Source organism: Mesoplodon mirus, assembly GCF_964341445.2.
Source record: "Mesoplodon mirus genome assembly, chromosome: 16".
NCBI classification, from domain to species: domain Eukaryota; kingdom Metazoa; phylum Chordata; class Mammalia; order Artiodactyla; family Ziphiidae; genus Mesoplodon; species Mesoplodon mirus.
The window spans coordinates 62,957,089-62,979,411 of NC_138992.1; the positions used below are offsets into that span (position 1 = coordinate 62,957,089).

General features: G+C 41.2%; 1 protein-coding gene across 8 annotated transcripts in view; it reads left to right on the forward strand.

Annotated features, from left to right (window-relative positions):
• EYA1 (EYA transcriptional coactivator and phosphatase 1) overlaps positions 1–22,323 on the forward strand; it is a gene marked incomplete at its 5' end in the record, with an annotated part of 319,290 nt that overhangs the window by 228,413 nt on the left and 68,554 nt on the right. For all 8 annotated transcript variants that reach the window (XM_082601445.1, XM_082601449.1, XM_082601450.1 and 5 more), the window contains 2 exons: positions 15,166–15,305; positions 16,637–16,720. In XM_082601445.1, coding sequence (XP_082457571.1) covers positions 15,166–15,305; positions 16,637–16,720 — 224 coding nt within the window. The remainder of the gene's footprint in view (positions 1–15,165; positions 15,306–16,636; positions 16,721–22,323) is intronic.

Below are 22,323 nucleotides of genomic sequence, written 5' to 3' on the forward strand. Positions count from 1 at the left end.
ATGCTTTAGTGGATGAGTTTGGGATTAACTTTTCAATAAAGGTAGTTTTGATGATTAATGGCTATCAGTTTTATTCCTAGCTTCATAGCCAAAAAACAATTTAAGTTTAATGAATGTCTTTTAAATTTATTGAATAATAACAAAAGAGCATGGGACAGAATTATAAAGGTCCACGAGGGTTTACAGAGAAAAGTAAAACCCCTTTCATCTTCTACAGCCAGCTCCTTGGTTTCTTTCAGCAGAGTTTCCTGTGTATCCTTCTACGGATACACTTTGCTTATATAAACATAGACATAGCACCTGCCCCTGAGCACTTTTTTTTTTTTTTTTGCATATTCAAGTATGTATACTTTTAATTAGTTTTCTTTTTCCTTAAAGATATTAGAATACTATGCATACTATTCTGTACCCTACATTTTTCTCTCAGTAATATACAGAGAAACATTCAATATGTAGTTTTGTTGTTTTCTATATTTCATATACAAATATAACAATGGCAAACATACCCTGAGCACTTACTATGTACCGAGCAGCATTCTAAGCACTGTTCATGCATGACTTAGACTGTTTCTACCAGGGCCAAGAGAATAGGCAATGTCATCATTATCCCCATTTTACAGGCAAGGGAAGCTAAGGAGAGGTCAGCTGCAGTGCTGGATTTAACCTCTGGCTTCAAACTTGAGTTCTTAATCAGGAAAGCATGCTGCTTCTTGAAACCACTGGGTTTGAGATTTCAAACAAGCGGAAACATGAAAATGTAAACAAAGAGTCACAAAAGGTAGTAGCTATATGGTGTTCATTTTCTTTAATCATTCATAGCATATATGAGCATAATTACTCAGCAAAGGCATCTATTAGGAGGCATTCAGTTAAATATATGTTCAACATTTGAATGAGCTCTACTCGCCAATAAAAATAACGTAGGTCTGTCTGAAATTATAGGGACATGGTATGTAATATATCTAAGGTGATCTTTTACTGTATTTCCTGAATTATAAGGTCAGTTTGTGGGTCTCTTGAATGATCCGACAACCAGTTGTACACTTTCTTTCTTAGCTTCCACTTTCCTGCATCTGTTCTGTCTTTACTCGCTGTTTATCCTGTTTAATAATTACCTACTGTGGAACTGCTTAGGAAACGATATTCACAACAGCCCTTTACCCTTTCCTTTCCCTGCAAGGACCTCATTCTCTACCTTAGGAACTTTTTCTTTTTTTCTTTATTTCTCCACTCACAGCTCACGGTTGATGAGTGTTGAGTATAGGGATAATGATATTCTTGTCTCAGGGAAAGCCATTCGTCTTAAAGTGAAAGCAGGCATCATAACCCAGTACAATCATCTTCCAACACTTTTGAAAATATTTATGTGACCCCCTTTAGAAACTTTATAAAATTTAAATTGCATTTTCTTCAGAACCATTATGTAAGACACATTTTTCTATTTTTCACTTTTATGTAACTGCCGATATTTGAGTACAGTTTTCTAATGTTTTATGTTGCGTGTGTGCAGTTTTCACCTGGATTATTGATTGACTTGATAATCATGGATTGGTTTGGAAATCATGTCTACCATTGTTTCTGTGAGAAAATAGCTTCTGAGTTTCAGACAGCTTATGTAAAAATATTTAGAACATAGCTGATTTGAAAATTGGCAACTCTTTTCTATCTACAAATCCACTTGAGTAACTTTACCCTGGGGCAGTTGAACAATTCTAAAGTTAGAAGTGACCTTATAGATTCTTTTGCCTAAGACTTTCACTCTACTGATGATGAATAAGGAATCCAGAAAGGTTAAATTTTTCCAAAGCCGCGTGGCCTGCCATCAGCAACATGTCTTTACGGCAAGTTGGAGTGGCAGCCTTGGGAGATAGGACGTGGTATGGATTTTCCCACACCGCCCCAGGCAGCACTGCTGTCTCCTGAAGGTGGAGATGGGTGTCCTTTAATGAGTTCCAAGGTGGAATCTGTTGGGGACACAAGTTGTCAGGTTTAAAGTTATCAGGGTTCCTCTACATTAAGTCTTTTGTGTTCATTTGATACAGTAATATTCACTGAGAACTGAATATAATGCACAGTGTCCTAATCACACCTGCCTGGGTACCACTCTCAACCCACCCCCACAGGACATATCTGTGAACTTCTCTTGGGCACCACACACTTCCTTGGAATATAATTGAGAGAAACTGGAGTGGTACCTAGGGATTCGGAGTTGGGCTAACCCGGCTTGGAATCCTGGTTCTGTCATTTACTCTGGACACATCACTTAGCTCTTTAGTGTATCCGTTTTCTATGAAATGAGAATAATACCACTCTTGTGTATAAGATGAATGAGGGAATGAAATTATGTGGTGGCCAGCAAAGTGACTGACAGATACTAGGCTTTCAGATATTCGTTTCTTCAGCTATGCGTTCAACAGACATGTACAAGTGCTTGCTGTGGCACTGCGCCTGGTGCCAGGGACACAGAGGTGACAAGAAAGGCAAGGTCTCCAGCCTCGGGAGCTGATGAGTCCTCCCCTCTTGAAGATAACTGTAGTGCGTTGTGCATTGTGGTTATTTCAGAGTAAAGCCCTCAAAGTGTGTCTCACCTGTTTTCTTCACATAGAATGACTGTCGGGGATTTAAGCCAGAGATTGAAGCACGTGAGAAGGATGATAGATGTTTCTACGAGGTCGTTCCTTAGAGTACTGGAGAGTGGATGATGGCCTGACTCCAGGGATGATAAAGTTCTCTTAATTTAGTCACTAGACCTTGTCTGAGGACCTAATTTACCTGCGTTAGTAATTCATGAAAGGGAAGCAATAGTCATGGAAGACAGATAGAGAAATCAAAGTAGTTCTCTAAAATTAATTAATACCTATTGGTCTTTGACTTCTGGTGACTTCTATGAGACTAGTCAACAAGTATACTTGCCTTGGCTTATTTTACACAAGTGTTTATGGGAGGATTCTATGACCGATCACTTGAAGTTATCAAAGTTTCTTTAAGTCTTCTCTTATCCTTTGATGAGGTAATATTCACTGAGAGTCTTATATGATGAAATGTAATTTGTTCAAGGCTTTGATGAGGTTGTTTGTTTGTTTGTTGCCAAGATAGATAGCTCCCACTTTAAAAAGCTCCCAGTATAGGGGCTTCCCTGGTGGCGCAGTGTTTGGGAGTCCGCCTGCCGATGCAGGGGACGCGGGTTCGTGCCCCAGTCTGGGAAGATCCCACATGCCGCGGAGTGGCTGGGCCTGTGAGCCATGGCCATTGAGCCTGTGCGTCCGGAGCCTGTGCTCTGCAACGGGAGAGGCCACAACAGTGAGAGGCCCGCATACCGCAAAAAACAAAAAACAAACAAACAGAAAGCTCCCAGTATAAAATTGGCATGTCACTTTGGAGGCTTCTTGGCCCATTACTTTGTAGGTCTCTGTGGGTCCTAAATAGCTTTTTGAGGAACATCACTGGCCTTCCCTCAGGGCTGCTGCCTTCCATCTGGGAATCGTCCCTGGACATGTGTCTTAATTTTCATAGGGGAATATCATTTCCATTCTCAGTGCAGCTAACTTAGTAACAAAGCTCAAGCCTCCTCTCAAGCCAGCAGCCAAGAATCACTCTCCTCCGAGTAACTCATCAGTATAACCTCCTCCTTCATCGCCGTCTAAAACCCAAGTGGAAACTTGCTTCTGTTCGCTGCCAGAAGGGTAAATCATGGCCTCGTTCTTCTAGATATTTTCAGTTTTACCCTTAAGATAAGCAAGATGCCTGCCGTCCACGTTCTGTGCTCTGAAGCGCCGAGTCAGCCATATGGAGTCCAGTGTAATCAGCCTTAGGAGTCAGAGTCTTGTGAAACGTGCTGTTTTATTTACCAGGAGGGTATGTTCCTGGCATCATACACACCCTCTCAATGAGCAGTCCCATGAGGCGTTTCCTTCTCGTTTCTGTAGAGAAATTGGTTTGTCTCACCTTACATGCCCCATGCGTCTTTGAACTGTTTGTGCCTCTGCCTGTGTTGACTGCGGACTTAGGGCAAGCAGACCTGTGCTGACCACTCTCCTCCCAGCTTTATTTTATTTACATTCCCCACTGCAGTGTTTCGTCTAATGCACTCGTTCGTTGTTTTAAAAGACCGCTATAGAGTTATTGTGTATATATTTGGTGTGTATCTTAAACCCTTTTTGGAGCTTTAAAGGTAGGATATAAATTACTCAGAAAATAAAATAAGGAATTTAAATGTTTTATTCAATAAGAATAAGGGCCAGAGAAAAGATTCACCACAACTACTCATGCTCAGGAAGCACCTGTTTTGCAAACTACATTACAACCATCTTTTAAATGCTGCCATTTTGGTTAATGTATGCACAAAAACCTCTTCAGGATTCTCATAATAATAGCCTCCCAAGAGCACACGTGTCTTCGTCTCTTCTTCTCTCTGCCCAGAGTCTCATACCTCCCCATCTAATTCATAGGCTTTATATTCATTTCAGTTCAGCTAATTTATATAAAGAAGCATGTTTCCCAAAGGTAAGAATTCACTTTCTCTACCTCTGGCATCATTTTCAACTTCTGTAGTTTCTTTTCTTTTCCATCCCCGATGACATTTTAAATGTTCTGAGCATTCTAAGAATTTTCTTTCTGAGGGATCTCTTTTCTTTCCAGCTTCTCATTTAGTGTTTTCCCTAATGTGGCTGTTTCAGTACATTTGTTCATCTAATTACCTCCCTTGACTCAGCTGTGATGTTGAGAAAGGTTATAGAGGAAGCATGTTTCTCTTGAGATTTATTCCTTAATCTGGCCATGAAATTTTGTTACACTGTTCCATAATTGAAGGAAGGGCAAAAAGCATGGTTTCTTCTACTGCCACCTGTAAATGAGGATTTGATGATGTTCTCCAACATGCCCTTAGCTAACCATTGTGCATCTTTTAATTACAAAGTACTCTTAGGTTCGGTGGGGATACAGAGAGCAAGAGGGTTATTCTCTGTCCTTAAGGAGCATTCTGTGTGAACAGTCAAACCTAAGAAAGGTTGAGTTGAAACAACGTAGTGCTAGGAGAAGCAGCAAAGTGCTCCAGAAGAATGCAGGCACCAGAGATTTCTTATGTAAAGTGTTTGGGGAAAAAACTAATAAGGGAGATAAAATTTATCCTCAGCATCAGAAGATGGGAATGAGTGAGGGACAGAGGATAGGGAAGGGATATTCATCCAAGGCTGGAGATATAGACCCTTTTCAATGAGCTCAATGATGGTATCATTTCCATCAGAACAAACTTAAACTATACTTGCATTTCACTGAAGGATGAACAGCATTTCTAAGCTGGAAGATCACTTTACGACTGTCTTTACCAATAAGATACCTGCATCCAGGGAGGTGACTTTGAACAATTCACTTCACACGACGGCACTAACGTTGTACAAAATACTGCAGCATAAAATTATCTTACCTACTCTTCATAATGGTGTCATCCTCATTTTACTGTTGAAGAAGCTGAAGTCCAGATAATGTGCAGATAATTATTTAAATGACAACGTACCACGCCCATTCAGATCATACTGTCTGGATTTGTAGGTTACACTGTCCCCTGTGATGACATTTGAACTGCTTAGTTTTCCATGTTCTGTCCTGTAAGTTAGAGAAAAGTGGAGATGGACCAAAACCTACAGGATCCACCCCCTCCATAGGTGGATTATTTCCCAAACATTGAAAGAGAAGAAGGTCATATTTTCAGGGTCGCTGCAGGTTCCATAATTGATGTGGCCAAGCCTGGGTCCTGGGCAGCTCCCCTCCCCCAGCCCCAAACCTCTGGGAGGAGAAGGTGGCGGCCAAAGCTCCCCATCCAGGAGCCCATCAGAGGCTGGACCACCTGACGCTGTTCTCATCACTGCAAAGCAAGGCTTGTGGCATAGAGAAGTGATGCTCTCTCTGAGAAAAGTCAAGGCAGGTCCGGTTAAGTGTATGAGGCAGAGAAGGCAGGTAGAACGAGAGAAGTCCTCTCAGAGCCTAGAGGAAGCCCTGTTCAATCTACCGTCCACTTTTCAACCCAAATGTGCCCTCACTTTTCTTTTACTGTGAAGGGTAAGGTCTACCCCCAGCTCTGCACTGGATGAAGTCAGCTGAACCCAGAGGATGGAATAAGGAACCGAGTGTGTCTGAGTTCTCCTTCTGTCAAATCCTCCCTGAAAGGGTGTGACGCCACATTGATAAGTACTCACTTATGACACATCCCTTAAGAGAGTGTTTAAAATTAAATTTTACCCTGCGGATTATCGGTGATCATGTGCATTTTGTGAACCAGGGATGTTCCATGTGCCAGGTTGTTAGTTCATTCAACAAATGTTTTTTGAGCCTCCGGAATGTTCCAGGCTCTGTTCTTGACACGGGGGACTCAGCAGTGAACAAAATGAAGTCTCTGCCCTCTGGGAGTTTACATTCTACCAGAGCACACAGACAATAGTAAATATAAAAATGCATCTAGTCGACAAGTGCCTGGAAGGATGACCTGGTGTGTAAAGAGAAGAGAGTTAGGGCAGGTGAACTGTTTCAGAAGAGTGGTCCAGCAGGGTGACATTTTAACAGACACCCGGAAGGGGTGAGGAAAGGACCACCTTGATACCTAGGGGAAGAGTGTTCTGGGAGAGGAAACAGCAGTACCAAGGCCTGGAGTGGGGACTGTGTTCCATGGATTTGGGGAGTGGCAGGAGGACCAGTGTGGTTGGAGCCCATTGGCAGAGGAGAGTGTCGGGGCTGAGGGTGGGGAGGTAGAGAGGCCAGATCACAGCAGGCATGTGAGCATGGGGCAATCTTTGGATTTTATTTTGAGTGCGGTGAGAAGTGTTTAAGCAGAAAAGTGACAAGATGTCATGACACTTAAAAGGAATCTGTCTGGTTGTTGGGCAGAGAATGGTCTGGGGCAGGGCAAGACGGGGAACGGAGCCATCACGTAAGAGATGCTTCCAGTGGTCCGGGTGAGATGTAATGGGGGCCAGGCTTGGTGCTTGCGGTGGAGGTGGTGATGGCAGTCAGACTTGAGGGGGATTAGAGGGTAGAGCTACCATGATTTGTCAATGGATTAAATGTGACAAGTAAGAAGAGAGGAGTCATGGGTGACACCGTGCTTTGGGGCCCAAATAGCTGGAAAAGTGCATCTGCCATTTATCGATATGGGCAAAATGGCAGGAGGAGAAAAGGTGGTGTTGAGGACATCAGGATTTCCGTTTGAGTTTGAGATGCCTGTTAGAAATCCGAAGGGGAGATGGCAAGTAAGTTGTTGGATAAATAAGTCTGACGTTCGTAGGTTACTTGAGGGCCTAAATGTGTCAGTCAGCACAGATGCCACTTAGAGCTGACGTGCCTGGATGAGTTCAGCAGGGCAGCAAGTGTGAACTCAGAGAGCCGGAGGAAGCATGGGGCCAAGGGAAGTAAGTATCCAACAGTGAGGTGTGATCCACTGTGTGTAATGCTTGTGAAGGCTTGAGAAAGTGGACATCGAGACTGTGCCATTGGATTGGACAGAGTAGGGATGCTGGTGGCATGTTGGAGAAAGTAGCGTGATTGGGATGGATTCAAAAGAGAGGGGGAGGGCTTCCCTGGTGGCGCAGTGGTTGAGAGTCTGCCTACCGATGCAGGGGACACGGGTTCGTGCCCCGGTCTGGGAAGATCCCACATGCCGCGGAGCGGCTAGGCCCGTGAGCCATGGCTGCTGGGCCTGCACGTCCAGAGCCTGTGCTCCGCAACGGGAGAGGCCACAGCGGTGAGAGGACCACGTACCGCAAAAAAAAAAAAGAGAGGGGGAGGAGAAGAAATTGATGCAGCTAATACCATTCTTTCAGTTACTTTCACTGTACACTATAGGGTAATAGAGAAATGGGGCAGAAACTAGAGGGAGAATTTGGGGTATTTTTAGGCAGGAAATATATCCAGCCTGTATACATAGGTGAGTGATCCGGAAGAACACTGGCTGAAATAGGTGACAGGGCGCTGGGGTCTCATGCCCAAATGAGGGGCTGGCCTGGGGAGTGCAGAAATTCATCCATCCTAACAAGAGGGGAGGAGACTGTTCCTGAAAAGTGCTGGCAGGGGGTTTACCCAGGCATGGAAATTGTGGAGAGTGGGTGCTTCTATTTTTTCAGCGAATGAGGGGGCAGGTAGGCAGGTTTCTTGCTTGAGGCTAGAAGGAGACTTGGTCCTGAGGGTCAAGCTGTCCCATGCTGTCGCTTGCGATGCCCCAGTATGTCATGAATATAGGCAGCACTGAGGTTCTGTGAAGGCAGGAACCGCCATCCGGCTCAGTTGGGTGCTTAGCACGTTGCCTGGCGCAAAGTAGGTGCTCGGTCTCAGCACAGAATCCTAAAGTGGCGTTTGCTCCACTGGTTCAGGGATTTGATTTGTGGCAGCCACAGGCAGGATGGCTACATGGTGTGTGGGCCCCGGGGCACAAAATGCAGGCCCTTTGTTCATAGATCAAGACTTTCAAAACCACACAGCAGAGCCTTCAACCATGTGCAGGGCCCATCTGAGCACAGGGCCCCTTGTGACCGCTCAGCCCACAAGTCCATGGAGCTGGCCTGGTACACAGTTACCAGTCGAATCTGATCAAGCACATCCGTGGGCAGTAGGCCAGGGGCACTGGCCGGAGCCAGGACTTCCTGAAAAGATAGCATTACGTGTTTACCATTCTCTCAGAAGTTTAAGAAAGAAAGATCAAATCCGAAAGAGAAGCTGCTGGCATCACAGATGGAGAGAGGTAAAGGTATAGCAGCATTCTAAGAAAGTGAGTGGAAGATGAATCAGAGCTGTTTAGAAACCTTTATCACCAAAAACATTTGCTAGGGGTGTCTCCTGAGTCAGAATTCCCCAAATCACAGCAGTGGAAAGGGGAAGGTGGGAAGAACTGAAACTCGGCAATGGAGTTTACGGTCCATTATCAGTAAAGATGTGGCATCAATGACTAATTTAAAAAGAAAAGACATAAGAAAATCCTCCCCATTCATTCCTCAAACTCCAGCAGAGAAGGACAGTATGAATGGAAGATTAGATACAGGGCAAGGATAAGATGACCAATTTTTAGCTGCTTTAAAATTGACTTGTTTCAAAGATTGCTTTCAAAAAACAATATATAAAGGTCTTTTTGAAGACGTTTTCCAACATTGTTCCCCTTTTATTGGGGGGAAGAAAAAAGCAAGTTAGCTGAATGAGTGTGTATGTACACATCCGTGCTCTGCTGTGAGCATTTGTCTTCTGTGGTAGTGACTCTGTCACCGGACAGTGCAAGCGTGAAGTTTAGGCCACCACTGGCATTTCTTTAGAGTTTGGAGAGTAATGGGAATTTCGGGGAGTTTTTTATTGTCTGAAACTACTTTATTTTCATTTTCATTCAGGATGACTTCAATCTACTAATAAGCGAACATCAAGAATGATCAGGAGCCTTAGTTTAGAACATTAGATCAAGAACAATTAGTTTACCTAATTGTACTTGTTATCCAGTTTTACATCTTTAATTGTTCCCAAAGTAACACGAGCCTTGTCAACTGTATTTTTTTAAGTGACAACGTTAATTTATTCTGTTTTACTGTCAAAGACTATCAAGCTTTAAAAATAAATGTCAAGAGCCTAATCAAATTTAATCAGGTCTTTTTACCAAATGTATAAATGTCTGCTGTACATTGTATGCAGTATTCACAAATATACATTATATATAATGCTCACATTGACAAAAGATCCCTAGCTCTCTATCTCAATACACCATGTCAAAATGGACATTGACTGATTTTCCTCTTCATGAATAGGAAGCAATGAATACATGAATACATAGCAATCATTACCTCAAAAGAAGTATCAGTGCTTACCAAGTGTGCTACAAATTCAAACTGGTCAGAAACCATTGTCAGAAAACTTCCAGGAATATCAGTTTTCAACTCTGAGGATCTCTGACTTAGAGAGGTTGATTCCAGGCTGACTTACAGGAGAGGAGAATCCGTTTTACAGAGTGTTGTTGGCTGACTGGGGGAGAGCCTGGGAAGGAATAGCTGTCAGATTCAGTTGTCACAGGTGACTGCAAGTCAAGGAAAATCTAAGTGTTAGGTGTGCAAGACATATGTGCTCCTTTTCCCTTTGCCCTTTCACCTAATTTCCTAATTCTCCTGTACAGTCATCCCTCAGTATCCTGGGGAATTGGTTCTAGGACACACACCCTCCGCCCCATACCAGAATCCACAGGATGCTCAAGTCCCTTATATAAAATGGTGTAGTTGTTTGCATATATCCTATGCACATCCTTCTCTATACTTTAAACCCTATCTAGATTACATATAATACCTGATATAATGGAAATGCTATGTAAATAGTTGGCAGCATGTGGCATATTCAAGTCTCACTTTATGGAACTTTCTGGAATTTTTAAAAATATTTTTGATCTGTGGATGTGCTACCCTTGAGGATACAGAGAACTGACTGGTTAGTGAACAGTATGGCCTGACCATGGCAGGCAGGGCCTTTGAGTTTTTCTTTTCTCATAAACAAACTTAGCTCATCATGCAGTGTCACTAGAGCTTGCCTGCTCCTGTCATTTGTGACTGTGTCCTCCAGATTCAGTCAACTGCAAAGAGCCCAGTAAACAAGTGTCCCAAGGTCGCACACCTGGAACAGTGCCCATCGTACAGTGGTTTCGTTAGGCTTGGTGCCTGCACTGAGATGTGTTCTGTTCGAGATGAGAACACAGAATCCCTCCCAGGATGGAGGTGTCGGTGCCCGTATCAACCCAAGGAGAATCTGTAATCTGTTTTGCATGTCAAGTTACTGTGTTCATGAGGAAAACAAAATCCTATCCTCCTCTTGCTTTGTTTGCATATTCAAGATAGGGATGTTTTGACAGCATGATGGCTCAGCTCTCTTAGCACCTGGGATAGGGCCTTTTAAAAAGTATATATTAAATTCCTTATCTGCTTGTTATCAGCTCCCCCAAAATTAGCTCCTTATTTTGGACCTTGTTCTCCAGTTAGTTCAGCAACATGTTTCACTTACTATCTTTACTACACAGTTTTACCATTTACTATTTAACAGATTTGAAGAAGTGATAACACCCAGAAAAGTCAGGTGACAGTCACTTGCTTGAATCTCAGTCACAACAGAGTTACTTACTTGAATCTCATAGTCACACAGTTACATTAATGAATGCAATTATATCCTCCCACAAGCCAAATCTGCTTTGTAAATAAAGTTTTATTGAAAGACTCCCATACTCCTTCACCAACATCCTGGCTGGGATTGCTTTGGCACCATAATGGCGGAGTTGAGTCACTGCAACAGAGACCACATAGCCCACAAAGCCTAAAATACTTATTACTATCTGATTCTTTGCCAAAAAAATGTGCTGACCTTCAATTTCAGTATGTCCAAAGCTGGACCCAAATTCTCACCTACGTTTTTCCCTCCATCCCTCCTTCTTTCTAAGCCCCGTGCTCATACTACAGTCTGCCTAGTTGCCAAACCACTGGCATGAGCATCAACCTTCCCGCTTCTTCTTTATCCCATTACTTATGGATTTCGCTGCCAAATGACTTTTTTTTTTTTTTTTTTTTTTTTTGCGGTACGCGGGCCTCTCACCGCTGTGGCCTCTCCCGTTGCGGAGCACAGGCTCCAGACGCGCAGGCTCAGCGGCCATGGCTCACGGGCCCAGCCGCTCCGCGGCATGTGGGATCCTCCCGGACCGGGGCATGAACCCGTGTCCCCTGCATCGGCAGGCGGACTCTCAACCACTGCGCCACCAGGGAATCCCCCAAATGACTCATTGAACCTGTAACTCTTCCTTATCCCCACTGCCTGCATCTGGGCCACCAGCCTATGCATCACCTGGATGACTGAGTTACCCTCCTGACTGGTCTCCCTTTCTCAGTCTTCATTTGTCTCCAGGACCCTTGCTACCCTGGAGCTAGAGTCCTCCATCTAAAAATGTAACTTTGATGACATCAGCCCCTTGTTAAGTTCTGTGCCTGCCCCTCCAGCCTCATCTGTGTACTCTATAGAGTCAGGTCACATTGATTGTTTTTTAGTTCTGCCACATGCTCTCTCTTTCTGCACCTTCGCACGTGCTCCTATGACTACTTGGAGCACATTTGTATACCCTTTTTATTGGCATATTTGTCTTCCATCAGGAGGAACCTTCTATGACCCTGCAAGTCTGAGCTACATGCGCTTCCTCTGTGGTCACCCAGCATTCTGCTTTTCCCATTTCATAACCTTTTCCAAGTTGTTTTGTAATCTCTCCTTTTTATTCATGAATCAGTGCCTTCCTCTGAATGTTAAACTCCCAAGAAGGCAGGAACCATATCTGTTTGGTATACATCATTATACTTCAGGCTTCTAGTACGGTGCCTGGAAGAGTGTGAACATTCAGTCAGTGTTTGTTAAATGAAATGAATGCTCCTCTGAGTGTTTTCACATCCATTATCTCAGTCGGGGTAAAGTTGAACAATTTAGAGAGGACTTTAATGAAACATGAGATGTTAGTGGATTAGAAGATTAAATTATTTGTTGTTTTGTACTTGTAGGAGGAAGGAGAACTAAGAGGCGGGAAAGCTGGTTAGGAGAGTAGAAGCATTTAATTCTACCTCGTAAAACAAAGAGGAGGAGTTTTTGAAAAAAACTAGCTTGCATTATTCAAATTTCATATTCCTTCTAATAAGTTGTCAGATTGTCCATCTTTTAGGGCTTCTTTTCTTCACCTGGAAAAACTCTACATAGCATGATTTAAAAGTCTTCTTGTAGACTTTGATCACTGAATTTGTTTTCTTTGGGGGGAGGTTTACAGAAGTAAGTAATCGATTTCATTATAGCTTTTCTATTTCCAAACAAATTGAGATGGAATGTATTTTTAAAGATTTAATTGAGTTTTTAAAAAAGAGATAAAGAAGTAAACACCAAGAAATAAAGGAATAGGCATTCAACTGGAGGAAATCTAGGCTCAGAAAACGTAGGTGAGATAAACTACTTTGAGGACAAAATTATCTCTAAACTATCTAGAAGTTGAGGTGTAAAGCATAATGCGATAAGACACATTGCTTGGTGTCTTTAGCTTCTTCTCAGATATGAACTTCCAAAGCTGGAAAACTCAGCACCATTTAAGATAGACTTTACAGACAAGTGCCTTGAAGTCCAGCTCCATTTTGAAACTGTTAAAAGAGATTGGTGTGTGTTCTGTATAGGGTGGTGGCTATAAAGATTCTGTATGGAGATGTAGATTGCAGAATATTTTTTTAAAAAAAAGAGGTCAAGACTTTTTCTTTAAAACACAACTTTGAATCTAATGAACTCCATAAAAAATAAATTCATTTCAACTTCCTGATTCTCTATAAAACATGGAAGAGAGATGCTTGGTTTGGAACATCTTGAGAAGATGACACAAACGTCTACCTCTGCAAGAAAAGAATCTAATATAGATTTAGAGAATGCTTATCGTTCACCAGGCGGCACTGTATTCTAACAGTTCTATGAGATGAGTTAGCTCAGAGTTTATGTTAATCATCCTGATTAACATAAATTGAGCATTGAGTGGAGTTGCTTTGAATTTTCTGGCCGTAATTAACCAAGAGCCTTGTAAGTCATCATGGTGGTTTCTAGGTTCAAGGATCACGTGTCCAGTTTATATGAGGAAGTTTGCCATCTTGTTTGCTATGCCAGAGGACATGCAAAAGCTACATCTAAAAGTGATAGGAATCAATTAGGTTTTCAGGTTAAACAAGAGACATAGGGCTGTTTCATGTGATTTAAAAACAGAATTTACTCTGTCAGAGTCCATTCCTATCTACCCCGACTCATAAGGCTTTGGAGAAGCCCTTCAACTTGGAGGTAATACTGAGATCACACAGTTTGACACATGGAAGACCTTGTTGGTAGAGTCAAGGCTGATAGTACATTAATAAAGGCTACCACGTCTTTAGCTGTTCTCCACAGTTCTGTTTGGTGAAATGTCACATCAGCATCTTCGTGAGAATAATCATTCCTCTTATTAGACTGAGAGATCCAACCCATATCTAGTAGAGTGATCTGGCAAAGAGGTTGGGGGGAGAGCCAGCACACCGGCACATCTGGAGTTTAGGTAGGTAGAGACTATCTGATGGGTGAACTGGATGGACTATGAAAAGAACGTACCTAGGGCTAAGAGTAGAGGGTTTTTTGTTTATTCTGGAAACAGGGTAAGAGTCTCTTCCCGACTCCACAACCACTGCCCAGCTCTTCCTCTGAGCTGGTTGGGGGTTGTTTTTAATTTTGTGGTTTCTCCACGATTATTTCTGTGGTTTTTCTGAGTTTCCCAGATGAGTACTTTTAATGTGCTGCCTGGTTTGGGATATTTGCTTCAAAGAGATGAAGACACAGGAAGAGCCTGTGATGAATGCCGTGCAGATTATGGCATTGCTCATACATGAGCTCTGCTCATCTTGCCGCTCCCTTGTTCTCACATAAAATGAGGGAGAAAATGGAGAATTTTAAAATTTCAAAGAAAAATCCATCTGATTCCATTTTCCCTGGCCCAGGGGTTTTTCTTTTCATTTCGTTCCATGAACCAGAAGCCTTTCTGTAGGCAGGAGCATGGCTGGTAAGGCAATTGTGTGGACCTCTCAGTATGGCCAGGAGCTATTTGTGGGGTGAGAGAGAAGCAAGTGGACCTGGAGATGGGGTCTCACTACAGAGAACCACAAAGAAAATCTCCCCCACTTGGTACAACCTGTTGTCTCCCACCTTCCATTAATTTTTTTTTTTTTTTTTTTTTTTTTTTTTTTTGCGGTACGTGGGCTTCTCACTGTTGTGGCCTTTCCCGTTGCGGAGCATGGGCTCCAGACGCGCAGGCTCAGCGGCCATGGCTTACAGACCCAGCTGCTCCGCGGCATGTGGGATCTTCCCGAACCGGGGCACGAACCCGTGTCCCCTGCATCGGCAGGCGGACTCTCAACCACTGCGCCACCAGGGAAGCCCCCATTAATTTTTAATTACTTCTAATCACACATTCTTTCCAAACAAGTCTAGCATCATCCATCTCTTAACTTATTTACTGATGTCCGTAAAAGATAATGTAGAATTTGAGCAGAATGAAATGTGCTTTACTTTTCCAACTTCCCTATGGATTAAAACAAGGATAATCTTGGCACCGTGGTGATAGAACAAGAGATGAAAGTCCTTGCTGTATTTCCACAGAGTACAGTACAATCCACAGCCCGTCAACACCCATTAAAGATTCAGATTCTGATCGATTGCGTCGAGGTTCAGATGGGAAGTCACGTGGACGGGGCCGAAGAAACAATAATCCTTCTCCTCCGCCAGATTCTGATCTTGAGGTATGTCATTGCCAAGGCCTAAGTAAATAACAAGGTGTTTTAGTAGCTAACTGGTGATTCTGTATACCTGCTGTGAGCAAGGTGTCCAAATGCCTTTGTTACTACATTCTGTTCCATATTAACTATAAGTAAGCCAGTTTTTTTTCCATATTGAAGATAAAGCAGTTATTTATTTCTGTTTTCTCTTCCACTTTAACTATGTAGTAAAGCATTTTTTTTTCTCTTTAGTGAAACATCGTAAATTATATAATCCTGCTTTGACAAAATTCTCTTGTACTGCTCTGTCATTGCCATTTAAATTAAGTGTTGTACGAAAAATGCTTAATAAAATCCATTTGGAAATTAAAGACATGCTATGTATATTGAAAAAGGACAACCCAGGATATTATAAACAGAAGTGGTTATCACCTTATGAGACACATTTTGGTGGAGTTCAAAGCAGGAGGGATTAAATAAATAAAACTTTAAAGGGTGATAGATTTCATAGCCTTGAATCCACTGGAATTAAGTTTCTTTTTATTGCCCAAGTGAAACTGATGGTACAAAACATGATTCTTTTGGCTGAAAAGATGGAAAATTTCCAGCAGAACTTGTGTGTATGAATATGTACTGGTGTAAGTGGGATTGGTAAGAAGAAAAGCAGGGTTGGGAGGCCTTTTGTGGTATCTCAGAGACCTTTTTGAAATGAGTTCCTTCAATAATTCAATTCCAAATATCCCAAGAGTGTGTCAGGAGCATGTGTGTTCCATCTGCTTAAGTTGTTAACTCTGAAATCTGAAGAAAATTGGGCAGGAACAGTATATCATCCATTTGATAACATCGCAACAGATAACCTAAGGTGAATAGACGATGTAGTTTCAGTTTTTATGTGCAATTTTTAAATACTGGACTTGATAAGAATAAAACACAAGATTAGTTATTTTAACACTTCTTAATGAACAGAGAGCAGAGATAAGGAAAAGATCAATTGAGTGATTTTTCATTGATTGCCCCTCTCTGTCTTAGAAGTTATAAACAAACTCATTTTAGCTTATGTTTCATTTCTTTAGAACTAAGACTAAGAAGCAACTACAGAAGTAGGAAGGACATATATTCTTTTTTCCTACATTTATGTCAGTGTTGCTAATGTATTTATCCTCTTGCACCTCATTTGAGGTTATATCTGAGGAAAGCTAGGAGATACCCTTTGGAACAGCTGTGTTTAAAAAAAATAGTAAATTCACGTTTTTCATTTGTCTCCCATTTAAAGACTACCTTTTCATGTTGAAGTTAGCTGAATAGCAGGTTTCTCAACCAAGAGAAAGACACAGTGATTGGTTCTTCCTTTGTAGAGGGTGTTCATCTGGGACTTGGATGAGACAATCATCGTTTTCCACTCCTTGCTCACTGGGTCCTACGCCAACAGATACGGGAGGGTGAGTACCACGAGGCATCAGTTTTTAATTTCTTTAGAGTAAGTATTCCTAGAATTGAATTTTTTTATCCAAATGGGAATGTGGCTTAACTTTAAATAATACATTTAAAATATAAAAGGAAGATAACTTGATTTATTGAAATAGTCAAATATATATGTAAGACAAGAACATATAAATGAACAGAAGGAGTTCTTTTTAGGCTCTTAAAAATGAGATAAACTTTATGCAATTACATTCATTCTTATTTCAGACCCCAATGAATACAGGTGATTGGATGCTATTCTAGGATGAAATAGTAAAATATATAGATGATATAGAAAGGTCTTTTGCGTTGTATTTTTTTTGTCACGTCCTTTTATTCTCTTTATTCCCAACATATTCAATGGAGCAAATATTGTGCTTGATATTGTCTTCTGTGATTACCAGTGTTAGTATTTTATTTTCAAAGTACCTGTTATGAATGTCTTTATTAGTCCCTTTGCTATGGAGCTAAATTTACATGAATGGTTTGTAAAATTGGGCCTCTGAATGACAAAGGACCAATACGTCCAATTCTGAGTCGTTACAATATTTATCTTGGTGGTATAGGTACAGAATAATGTTATAGATCACCTTCCATGAGTACAACTTCAATTTCAATGTTCTGAATTTGGGTTTCTCAAAACCTTGGAAATCCTTTCTGATTGCTTGGTGGTTTCATAAACCTTTCCCACGCAAAAATCATGTTATTTAAAGTGCGTTTAAGTAATTTCTGAAATATCCTGTGAATATGATATTTTTCATCTTTTTAATCTTTAAAGAAAGATTTAAAGATTAAATCTTTTTGAAGCCTTAGGAAGTGAATTCTTGTGTCTTGGTGACTCCAGATTTGTATCACAGTTAAATGTTAAAATTGATACTTGTAAAATTGTCATGCTATCTTTACAGATTTTATGCAGGTATTCATTCTTTCAATAAATAGTTATTTCAGTAAATACATATTGAGTGCCTGATATGTAGGTGTCTGAAGGTGAAAGTAGAGAAATGATCAGTGAGCTTCACAATGCAACTTTCCTTCTTTTAACCCTAAAGCTACACCTAATCCGAAAAAGGGTTGGAAAAATGCACATTTGTAAGAGCAAGAATATTCCACCATTTGAATGTCTGTCAGAAATAAGATATATGTAAAACACAATATGTCCCATCTTACTGTTAAACAAATTTTCTATGAGAAGAAGACAATTAACAAAAACACAGATTATAAAAAAATAAGGTCATAGAATCAGTCATTCAAAATAAGTCTCTATTTGTGGCTAGCACATAATAAGGATTCAATAAATATTAGTTGTGATTTTTTATATTATTTCTTCTATCAATACTATTACTATCCCCATTTCTACAAAAACTACTACTTTATAAGCCTGAAATATCAAAGTGTAATGAATATGAAGAGTCTTGAAGATCATCTTAACAGAACAATTTTAATCTCCCTACAACTAACTCCTAAGGAAGAGAGCTGGCTCCTGGAACTCACAGAAAAGTGTTGAAAAGGGCATGCACTTAGGAAACCAACATTTGCAAACCACCCAGAAAGTCTCAAGTCTTTAAAAGCTTTGTCACTAGAGGCCAAATTGATGTAAAGAGAGTTGTCTTGATCAGTGTGCTGTTAGCCATTGAAAGGGGTCAGTTTAGAGAGAGGTGGTGAACATCCCATGACTGCATGACCTCGTGTCAATCTCTGGCCATAAATTATTGGTTTACACATGGAATTCACACCTAACCTAGAAGCCACTGGCAGCTTAGAATTTTTCATTTGAATTCTTGACAAGATCTAAACCAAACATTACAAATATCATGAATTTTATTTTTACAAGTGTCAACCATTAGTATTTTGAGACTTCAACTGATAGTATTTTGTTTGTTTGTATGTTTAGTTTTCTCATACTAGGGCATGTGATAAAAAGTTTTACCTTCTGTAATTTCCCAAAGCCAAATGTATATATTCTTTCAACTATGGATGATTTGAGATGTTTAAATGTAAGCTTACCCTTCGTTTATAAGTTGATGGGGGTTGGGAAGAGAGCAACTTCAGAAAGCCTGGTTGGGGAAAATCTTCCTGAGCATGACCCTTTGAGCCTGAGGTCAGAGTGACCTGAAGGGTCCAGTTGAGAATGCACCTATCAGGAGAAAGAGTGTTCTAAGCAGAGGAAACAGCAAGCACAGAGGCAGGAAAGGGTTTAATGTTTGAGAGACAAAGAGGCTGGTGTTGCCTAGCTTAGTGCTGGAGATGCAGAGTCAAGAGAGGTGTGGGCTGGGATGAGGGCAGGTACAAAGTGCCTCCCAACCATGGTCAGCAGGGTTAGTCTCATTGCACGGCCGTAGGAAATCCTTGGAAGACTTCGAACAGGGACATGACAAGGTCCGATTTAGATTTTTAGACTACTTTGGTTGTGTGTGGAGGATTAATGGTACAGGGAGAGGGGTGGCGGAACAGAGAGGAGGTTTCAGGGGTGATCTGATGCATTAGCAGTACAGATGGAGAAGCTGATTGGATGATGGATTCTATTGTGTCACTGAGTCTAAGCCTGTACTCCTGACTGCACCACAGGCCAATAATCTAGAGACAAGTTGTTGGGGCAAGGAATAACGACTTTATTCTGAAAGCCAGCAGACCGAGAAGATGGTGGACTCGTGTCCCAAAGAAACATCTTGCCTGAGTTAGAATTCAATCTTCTTTTATACTGAAAGGGGAGGGAGTAAAGTCAAATATTTGCTGGTTCCCATCAGCCTCTGGAAGGGATGTGTTAATTTCTTCCTCCCTGCAGTCATTCACAGGTGGGCCTAATCAGGATGTTCCCTGTGAGCTAAACAAAGGTATTTTAGCTTAATGCTCATTACCTGGGAGGCAGGGTTCCCAGAGATGGGCCATTATGTATAATTTAAGCTTATAGGTGACATCCCTTTAGTGATTAACTTATAGTAGAATACAAAAGGTTCTTCCCTATTACAATTGCAGATAGAGAATTAGGATTTAATTGGACTGTGCTGGTGGGCAATAAGTAATAGGCTCAGGGTTTTGTCCTGAGCAACTGGGAGAATAGTCAAAGATTTGTTGAGATGGGGAAGAACTAATTCGGAGGGAAAATGGAGAGTTCAGTGTTATACTGGTTTGAAATGCCCATTAGACATCCACTTGGACTAGGCAAGGAGATACTTGGAAGGTGAGCCTGGGGCACAGGGGAGTGGTCGGGGCAGGAGATGTCAGATTTAGTCCAACAGTGCACAGCTCAGGATCAGAAGGTCCTCAGACACTATTAGCTTGCTTTCTTCCTAAACACCTTCTTTGTGCTGGGCACTCTTGGTCAGCCTGTGGTCTCATTGCTGGGACACGCCCCTTCCTGACTTTTGAAGATGCTCTTGTTGAGGATGTTGAGTTGTAGCCTGAGGCATGCAAGAAAGCTTGCTCCATGTTCTCTTTATTAGAGAACTTTAGAGTCTGGCAGAACTGCTCTCAGATCTGATAATCATGTCTTGTAAAACTGTGACTCACCAAGGATTCTTCCGAACAATAATAATAACCAAGCTAATCAGAACTTGCATCCCCCTAGAAAAATGGTACAGATGAACTGGTTTGCAGGGCAGAAATTGAGACACAGATGTACAGAACAAACGTATGGACACCAAGGGGGGAAAGTGGTGGAGGGGCGGGTGGTGGTGTGATGAATTGGGAGATTGGAACTGACATATATACATTAATATGCATAAAATGGGTAACTAATAAGAACCTGCTGTATAAAAAAAAAATTAAAAAAAATAAGAACTTGCATCCCTCTTGTTTACTCGGGGCACAGGAGAGAAATCTTAAAGCACTTCAGGGGCAGGCCACCTTTCTTGGAGCACAGGTTCAGGGATGTTACTGGGCTTTGTCAAGGGAGCATGTGGCTGTGCCTTACTCTTCAGGCATATAAAGCATTGAATACCCGACAATGTGATCGCTGTCCGGTCTCTATGGGAACCAGATACTTGAGAAGTAGCTTAGTCACAGTAGCTTAGGCTCCTGGATGAGTAGGCTATTCAGTAAGGGGATACAGGATCTGGTTGATATAATGCAAAATTAGGGCATGTTACAGCAATATGTACCCAAAAAAAGTTTGAGAATGTCCCACCTTCCATGTAATCCTAGCTGTGGGAAGCAGTCCTGCTGGGTGTTATAAGGAAGTGTTGTTTTATAACAAAGGTGATGGGAACAAAAAGAGGGTGCTAGCTACAGTTCATATTTTAGGGAAGAGAAAAGAAAGAGCATATTAGCAGGAAAATGAAGTCCATGGGTGTTACTGTAAATTAGGTTGTTGTTAATAATATCCTAGCTTTTTTTGTTTAATGCTTCTTTTTAAGTTGCTTTCAAACTAAATCCAAATTCCCCAACTTTACTGAAGGAAACTATAGTCTTGATATTTTTTGTTGAATGTTCTCTTTAAAATAGACAATGTAATAATCTAGTTGTTAATATCAAAGCACAGACCCCAGATTTGTATTTAAAATAAGTCTTGTGCAGATGTCCCAAGCATTATTCCCTTTTTGTGGGAGGACTTCCCAAGATACCCAGTATCTTGATTGTTTTAATACTTTATTTTTATTGTTGCTTTAACACCTGTGTCTCATACAGATTTGGGCTGAAATTTAGGTCTTCAAAGTCTTGAGCCTCACTCCTCATTTTACACAGAAACCTAAATGCGTGAACACTTAGGACAGCATAAAGCTTAGCATTTTTAATTGTAGGCCCTACTTATTAAGAATCTCCTGTGTGCCCAGTACTCATTTAACTCAACTTTAAGTGCTCTGAAACTGCTATTGCCAAACCCATTTACAGATGAGGAAACTGAAGAGGTGGAGACCAAATGTGAAAAACACTTCGCATCGTGTCTGGCATCAAATATGTATTAGTTGTATTTTAATGTAGCTGAACCTTGGCTGTCAAACAAAACAAAAAACTCCTTGAATCTGGCATAGTTGCTAGTGAGTAAATTATGGTAGTGTCTTTAAATTTTTGAAGTACCAATATGTGTGATAGGCCTTATGGTGTAATAGAAAGAACATCGGATTTGAATTCAGATAGAGCTAGACGCAGATCTAAGCTCTGATTTTCAGTTCATTGACCTTGGGCAAATTGTTTATCCATGCTGAGCCTTAGTTTCCATATCCATAAATCTGACTACGTATAATTGCTGTAAGAATTCATTAAGTGCCAATGATTTCGCAATAAGGCTGGAGGGGAAAAAAAAGATGTAAGTCGTGTCATGAATTTGAAGGGCCTTATTAATAGCAATAATCCAATAATAAAAACAGCATATGTCACTGATTGATCTTGTGTCTGCTGTCTAAGCATTTGTTTTCTAATGTACCAGGCTTCTAGGAAGGTCCCCATTGTCATAGTGAATTTAGATCAACTGAACCTCCCTAGTGAGTGTATTACTGATCATTCAGCACATTGATGAAAGAAAAATTTGACAGCAGCTTATCTAACCCATTTCATCAGAACACTCTAGGTAGCCAGTAAAGATAACTGTTCTTACCCTGTTTTAGGGTAAGAACTCCCTAAAACTCCAGACTCTGTTGAGCCACCT